An 8,459-nucleotide genomic window follows, 5' to 3' on the forward strand; every position below is an offset into this window, starting at 1 on the left:
ATAAATATTTAATATGGTTTATCGTCGTTTGCTTTTTTGTTTGGAGATAGGGAGGCTAGAAGTTGAAATAGGGTATTTTTTTAGCGCGATGTAGCATCTACTACGTGGGCGAAGCCGCGGGCGAATAGGTAGTTAGGTATGTATAACATTTTATTACAATTAGAAATTAAAATATAAGACTATCTGTCCCTTAACCGAACCTTTGAGAACTTAGCTTGGCCCATCGTCATACCTATAATTAATTTGTTTTAGGACGAAACGATTCTCTCCGTGATGAAGTATTTGGATATGCAGTCGCTATGCCGCTGCGCTCAGGTCAACAGACACTTCCGTAGATTGGCATCAGACGCTATTCTCTATCGCAGTATAGACCTCAGGCCTTATTGGCACTGCGTCAGGTCACAGGTTTGTATTCTTATTAATACATAACTATGTTTATTTTATATCACAATGAAACTACGCTAGACTAGAGAAAAAAATCTAAATATGGCAAGATTTTTTCCGTTTGCTTAAAATAATTCAAAATGATCGATAGATTGAGTGGGTTGTGTTATTGTGATTCATGAAAATTTATTGTTGTCACGTTTTAGTAAACCGTAGAACGTTTCAAGTCACATGTGTGATTTTTTACTAGCTGACGTACTTTCGATGCTGCTTTGTTTTTGTATTTTTGCTATCTATAAGTAGGTACTAATATTATAAAGCTTGTTTGTTTGGTTGTCTGCGCTACTCTCAGGAAATACGGGTCCGATTTGAAAGATTCTTTCATTGTTAGATAGCCCATTTATCAAGGAAGGCTATAGGCTATATTTCATGCTAAGACCAATAAGAGCGGAACAATGCAGGTAAAACTACAGGGCACAGGCAGTATAGAATAAAAAGACAACGACTGTGGAATGTGGATATTATAAGTACAATTCGAGTCTTTCACCATACAATTTATTGTAATTGTCCGTCAATTACAATTACAATGAAACAACACTTGGCAAACGATAATAATGTTATTGTTATAAGGTCCTGATGACGCTGGCGAAGCGATGCAAGTTCCTGCAGAAACTTGACCTCTCGTGGTGCGGAAGTCATTGCATGATACAATCGTATTATGTTGTGAAGTAAGTGCTTTGTGTTACGAGATAGATTAGTTGTATCGAGGAAATTATTGCAAAATGTATGGAAAATGTGGACCTAAAATATAGGTTATTTAGTTGTAGTTTAGACACTAATTTCACACTATATATTCAAAACTGAAATGAAATGTATTCACTAACTTCGAAATTACGTTGTGATAAAATTCGCTGTTTTATTAGTAATATAACCCCCCTATAGGTCGAGAAAGTGTGATGCGTAGTTTTTATCGATTGGTGTCATTAATTACTATTTATTGGTGTTTGTATGTTTGGTATGATACAACCGCATTACGTCGTCAAGTGAATGCATTGTTCTCACTCGTTAGTGAGAACATCCCGTTGGATATTCGATTATTCGTTGATGAAGGAAAATCATTTCTAATTGCTATAGTGGGCATTTTTTGAGAAAATATTACAGTTTGATGCGTAGTTTTATGATCGTGCACCTGACGAAGTTATTAAATTTTAATTTATTGTTAGTATTTATATGATTTGGTATAAATGTTTAATTGAGAATAAATTGTATTGTGGTTTTATTTGATAAAACGGTAACATTGCATCATAATAATTAGCGATGACCCGAAATGACACATAGTGTTGTGTTCATGCAGGATTGTTCTTATCTTTTTAATTTATTCAATATTTATATGAATATGGGAAATTTTAATGACGGTTATTATTATAAAACGACTAAGATACTAACCGATCAAAAAAAGGTGGAGGTTTCTCAATTCGACCGTATATGTTTTTTATGAGTGTTCGTGGATAACTTCGACGTTTATGAACTGATTTTGGAGATTCTTTTTTTATTATAAAGATTAGACGCTAAATAGTTTATACGAAGAAGCACATACATACTATACGATAAGGAAAATAAGTAAAAATACGATAGGTATTTGAAACTGCAAAAAAACCTTTAAATTATGGTTATTTTAGGGCACAAATTTCATGATTTATTTTAGTCTTAAACTAGCACAACATTAAAATTGTATGAAGTAATATATTTACGTGTATCTTTAATTTATTTCAGTTTTCTCAAAGACAGTGGAGCCGAATTAACACACCTGCGTATGAATTGCTGTAAATTCGTTGACAACTCTGTGCTAAGAGCCATCGTTGACACCTCGGCTAATTTGCAAGGTTCGTTCGTGGTTCTTGTATTAGAAATAAATTTATATTTTACTATATAAAAGTATTTTCTTGCAATTGGTTTGGATTTTATAATTTTCGAGGCTTATATTAATTTATTTCAAATAATTGTTCATTTTTTTTTTCATTTAATATCTAAAGTTAGAATTTAACATCTAGATTAGACTGAGAGCATAATTGGAACCTAACACAATTAAAAAGTAGAAGAAGAGATTAGGATCTTAACATTTATAATACTTAATAACACAACCTACAATTTTTTATTTGTTTATTGGAGTAATAGGATAGCTAATTATTTTGTGCATTTATATCAAATGTTATAACTGAAGAGTAAAGTGACGTCATAACTCTAATTCTTTTCTAAATAAATAGTATAAAATAAAATGGAAGTTTACTTATCTCTGTTACTAATAATATAAGTAAAAACTATATTATATAGACTTTGAGTCTTAGAGATATAATCATTTGGATTGGATTGCAGCCAAAAATATAACTATTTGCATATTTTTCTATTGGATTGCAGCCAACCGGCTTCACTAATTTAGGAATAATTTTGGAATTTTCCCTATTTCGGCGGATCTTATAATTTAACATACAAACGCACATTATCTAGACACTTAAAATTTTATGTTTTCTGTTGTTTTCTGAATCAATCAATCATTTTCTATCATTGAGTAGGTTTTAGTGCGTGTTATTTATTCTGGAAAAATCCCATATTGGCGATGTGTCTGCGCTATTTTTGATGTATTATTCATTTGTTTTGAAAGACTTCTGACGTATCTATGAATGATTTTGAAATTTTTATTGTACATATTTAAATACACTCAATAATTCAACATACACACAAAAAGTCTTCGAAATTATGATCGTCTTCCGAATATGTATTATGTATTCGAAATTATTAAGTTTGAATAATATCTCAACTATACGTGAGGTTCGAAAAAATACGTAGGTATGTTCTTTTTTAATTCTTTGACTATTCAGAACCTATGAAATAAATAGGTAATATTTAAATTACAAACAATCTGGTTTTTCACTATACTAACTCATTTCAATACATCTGTTTCTAATTTCACTATGAGTAAACTGTTTTATATTCAAGCTCGCTTTACACATATTACAGATTTCGAAGCGAAATCTTAGAACTATTTACTATACCTATCAAGTGTCATACCTTATTAAGTTCATTCGGTCGGCGGTCCGCCCCGGCTTCGCCCGTGGTACATATTTACGTTTTCTCTACATAAGAACCATCCTCGTACTTCAAGGAATATAATAAAAAAATAATTATCGAAATCGGTCCACCCGTTCACGCGTGATGCAGTGACCAAGGAAAACGGGTTTCATTTTTATATATATAGATCATACCAGATAACTAACAAAATTTCTAGTTCATCAATAAATTCAAAGATTTAATATTAACTTTTCAGAATTATGCCTCCGTTCGGTCCTGGCTTGTTCCGACTGGGCGTGTCTCTCTGCTTTGACGAAATTGAAAAGGCTCGACCTTTATAGAACTAATATTACAACTACCGCTGCAGTTGCTATCATTAAATCGAATCCTGGGCTTCAACATCTTAATGTTGGTAAGATTTTTTGTTTTAAGAATACAGTCATAATCAATAGAAACAATGATACTTACTTATATTTTATTATCTATTTGTGAAATTTGTATTGAAGTAGTAAATTATGATGTGTATGTTAACAAATGTATAGCTGGCTAAAAATAATGTTTTTTTGTGCTATGATGTTTTCTGTCTGATTGTAGATTTTTTTCAACTATAACTGTACGATATATTGTGTTTTTATAAGAATTAATAACAGTTCGTTTTGTTTGTGTAAATGTTTCTTATACAATGAATAATTATTGTTTTGAATGAGAATTGCTGAGAAATGACATTAAATGTTTTTGTTGGCGCAATGATACATTGTGAAGATTTTGAGATTTTTTTTCATAAATTATATTTAAATTACTCAGTATTATATCTTCTTTATTCAATTCATTTAGAGTATTTTTATCTTATCATATAGATCTATATTAAATAATTTAAGTACTTTTTGTCTAGACATACAAAAAGTGGGTCTTTTATTGAATATATTATTATCATCATATTATCTAAATGTTTTCTTTTTATATGTATAATTAATGAGCTGCTAACACTTAAAACAATGACGTAATTTTTCCTTTCCAACACCGATTTCATCACGTCATATTCGTATTGAAAAAAATAAGTTCATTTACAATTGCACATTTATGTCAAAAACTTTTTTTTACATTTTTGACGTGAAAACGTCTTATAATTCGATAGAGCCGGCTGCACGCACGAAAAAACATGACTCATGCGGCGTTACCTCGCTCTAATGCCGGGTCCAGACTGGTGAAACGTAACATGCAATGTAACATTCTGCCTTTCATTGCATGTTCGCTGCTGGTGTGGACGCATAGCGCGCTCATAACGCGCATTCACTACGAACATCCCGCGTTCGTCTGTTTCCGTCATTCTGCCGCGAACACGGCCCTTCGATACACGTTTTTTTCGTGCGCGTCAAACCGGTAGATCACACGAAGCATGGAGTCCGAAGACCACGTTCTTGCTATGACGATTATCAGTACTTCATTATTAATAATACACCAACTCATGAAAACACGCCGAAGACCCTTTCTTTTGCTCATTCCACGCAGTCTCGTCCTCCATGTTCGTTGCGTTCTCAAACGACCGTCCACATTGGCTGCTCCGCGCACACAACGCGCCCCTTTGTGTTCGTCGAAAAACCGACAAATTTCGGATCGCTCCGCGCGCGGCTTGTAATGCTCGTAGCATGCGCGTGTAATGCACAATTCGCGCGCGCAAGACGTCCAAACTATGAGAAATTGTTACAAAGTGTGTTACCTTTCATGATACATTGCAGCAATGTGGACGGTGAATTCTTTCATTGCATGTTACATTGCATGTTACGTTTCACCAGTCTGGACCCGGCATAAGGCGTTCCATGTAAGGCTTGAAGTGCAAGCGAGAGCGACAAAGAAGCACAATCGGCCTTAAGACGTTGTCACGTTCAACTATCGTCAGTAAACCGACTTTACAGACAACCAATTTTTTTTATTTCTTGTTCAGGATCATGCAAAATGATATCCGGTATGGACGAAGTGGCTATAGCGTTGGGCACGAACTGTCCAGACCTAATGTCCGTGGACTTCTGGAAGTCGTATTCGTTGACAGCGGTGGGCATACGAGCGTTGGGCAACTGTAGGAAACTGCAGGAGTTGGATGTTGGATGGTGGTATGTAGATGGATTTTTGAAGTGAAACTTCTTTAGCGGCGTTGAGCACTTTTTCTGTAATGGGTATAAAATCTTAAACTCGCGTCAGGACACGTGACCTGATCGAAAAAGCGTAAGACGGATACCATTCCAAAATATCAAACATGCTCAACGTTAATAATCAAGTTTTCACTTCTGCTGGCACTCCCGGAGTGCAACCCGTCTTTTTTTTTGTTTATTGAAGTGAAACTTCTTTATCGGGGTTGGACAAAAAATTATTGTAACATTTTTTCGTTACGCCGTACGCGTGTCATTTTTGCGTCACGCCGTACGTGTGACAGTTTTGCGTTACGCCATACTCGTGAAATTTTTAAGGTCATAAAGAAGTTTCACTTCTTACGTGTGTACTCTAGTACACGCCTACATTTTTTTTGTTACATTGATTGGTTTTAATTGATAAGTAATAAAGGGCAGAATATCTACAAAGTGTATGACTCACTAGCCGGCCCGCGCCGCCGCGCTTGTCGCACAGATTTTGTTCGTGGTGCCCTCTCTAGTAATAATACCTCAATGTTCTAACCGTTTTTTTAATTTTAAATTACCTTCGCAGTCTGCAAGCGGGCGGTTCCGGTGAATGGCTAGCGGCGCTATCTGGCGGGGAACTACGGAAACTGTTTCTAGGCGCTCTACGCGGTGTGTGCGACCGCGACCTGCGAGCGCTGCTGCCGCGCGCCGCCAAGCTGGCGCAGCTCGACCTGCTCGGCGTGCGGGCTGTGTCACCCGATATATGTGCTGAGTGAGTGTGTGATATAATCATTGAGTATTACTACGTATGGAGGTGACACCACGAACAAAATCTGTGCGCCATTTTTCTGCTCTAAGATTTAAAAATTATTATCTAGTTAGGTACTTACCGATGAAAGTTATGCCTTTGCACTTTTCCGTATTATTTGTATTAAGTATTTGTGCAATATCGTAACACACACGAAGGCATATTTGATGCGTTTCACTTTAAAACCATTAAGTTAGCGGAACATAAGTGATGTAGGCGGGGTCGTCTCCATATTATGTATATCTCAATGGATATAATTGGCTCTTTAATAAATTTAACATTTGTAGAGGCGTAAGTGCCCCCGTGCATTAGGCGACCAGGTCGCGCGGCATAATATGTCACGCAAGAAAGTAAGCTCGTTTCAGACCTTACGCCTCTACAAGAGGATTACCGACTTTCGAAATAATGTAAGGTTTACTAATAAATAAAAGGACTGGGATGGGTAAGGAAAAGTATACTCCGGCTTCCCTACTCACATCCCTAAGAAACACGATGCTACTATTTTTCGGTGATCTTTCGTGCAGTGATGGAAAAAAAGTGTTGTTAAATATCTCATTCAGTGTTCGCTAGTGTAAATTAAATATTTGTTCAAATGTAAAATTTAATTTTTTTTCTCGTTTCAGTATATTGGCTGAGTGCAGAGAGCTGCGGCTTCTCGATGTCAGCTTCTGTGATCAGATTCAAGAAGCTCAGGTAAGGGACCTAAATTATTAAGTGATCAGTAATTTAAATTTACGTTGATTATTTAAGGATTATTTTTAAATTTTCTTTATATTCTTAGCTTACAATACATTTATTCGATTTGATTTTTATTTGAATTTATGCTTTTGAATTTCATCGATTATTCTAGAATAAAGATTCACCAAGTTTATCACCACATTTTTACTATTTTATTACCGTTTATATCAGTAATCAAAACAATTAGGCTCCCGGCACACGGCGTATTTGAAACGCACGTGAGCGCAGATACAGCGGTTCACACGCACGTTCGTATCGCGTTTTATGCGTGTTTGTTTTTTTGTATCTATAAAACTGCAAATAACGGCATCTATGTTTCTGAAATTCGCGCCGTCTGCGCGTTCTAAATACATCGTGTGCTAAATTATATTTATCATTGAGACGTATTAAAGTGTTTCCTGTTTTATCTTTAACTAGCTGCGCTCCGCGGTTTCACCCACGTGGATCCGCTTCTGTTGGTCTTAGCGTGATGATATATAGCCTTATAGCCTTCCTCGATAAATGGGCTATCCAACACCGAAATAATTTTTCAAATCGGAGTAGTTCTTGAGATTAGCGCGTTCAAATAAACAAATATTATTATTATAGATTAATATTATGTTTTTAATTAAATATGTTTTCAGGTACTCGAATGGCGTCGTCAATATCCTCACGTTAGTATTAAAAGGTCATTCCAATCGACCAATCTAAGTGCAGCTCCGAATCCACTGTTCCTTGCGCCGAGTCTTGAATAACATTTATTTTTTTCTTTGTCAGATTCTATGCGGCATTTTTAATTTGTTTTTTTTTCCTTTATTGAGAGATGTATTATTTTTTGTTATGTTTATAAGGGATACTTCTTGCTAGAAAAGGCGCACGACGAACGTTTGGTTGAAAACGTACCAGTATGATAATGGATTTGCAAAGGCATTTTTTCCATAGTTAACTTATTGGCTTATATAATAACTGGTAAAAGGAAAAAATAGGCCAGTAAATGTTATTCTCAGTATATATTTTTACTAGATTTTTTGGTTACAGTATCCATATTATTTCTTGAATGAAATAGCAACATCTCATTTCTTCAAACATTAAAATTAAAATAAAATGATAGTTCGTATAATGCATATGAAAAGAAAAAAATGTGTGCGTGTACTAGTGTACACATGTAAGAAGTGAAACTTCTTTATGGCCTTATTTTTCAAAAAATAATTTACTAGGTATATGCAACTTTACAGAAATACGTCAATCACGCGTGGTAGGAATAAAAACAAGATGGCGCGTAACGGAAAAAAGTCACGCGTAACGAAAAAAATGTTACACTAAATTTTTTTCAACCCCGATAAAGAAGTTTCACTTCAAAAAAATAGTTTAAT

The 8,459-nt window shown here is 34.9% G+C and overlaps 1 protein-coding gene across 1 annotated transcript in view; it reads left to right on the forward strand.

Moving 5' to 3' along the window:
- Fbxl4 (F box and leucine-rich-repeat gene 4) overlaps positions 1–8,005 on the forward strand; it is a 265,794-nt gene extending 257,789 nt beyond the window's left edge. The window contains exons 7-14 of the mRNA XM_089702391.1: positions 253–405; positions 1,015–1,112; positions 2,158–2,267; positions 3,707–3,862; positions 5,393–5,558; positions 6,148–6,333; positions 6,993–7,062; positions 7,731–8,005. Of these exons, the coding sequence (XP_089558517.1) occupies positions 253–405; positions 1,015–1,112; positions 2,158–2,267; positions 3,707–3,862; positions 5,393–5,558; positions 6,148–6,333; positions 6,993–7,062; positions 7,731–7,841 (1,050 nt within the window). The 3' untranslated portion in view covers positions 7,842–8,005. The remainder of the gene's footprint in view (positions 1–252; positions 406–1,014; positions 1,113–2,157; positions 2,268–3,706; positions 3,863–5,392; positions 5,559–6,147; positions 6,334–6,992; positions 7,063–7,730) is intronic.
- The last annotated feature ends 454 nt before the right edge of the window (positions 8,006–8,459 follow it).

The sequence above is a fragment of the Colias philodice genome, chromosome 13 (assembly GCF_061535455.1).
Source record: "Colias philodice isolate Cphi_HAF_F1 chromosome 13, ilColPhil1 Martin Lab GWU primary, whole genome shotgun sequence".
NCBI classification, from domain to species: Eukaryota; Metazoa; Arthropoda; class Insecta; order Lepidoptera; family Pieridae; genus Colias; species Colias philodice.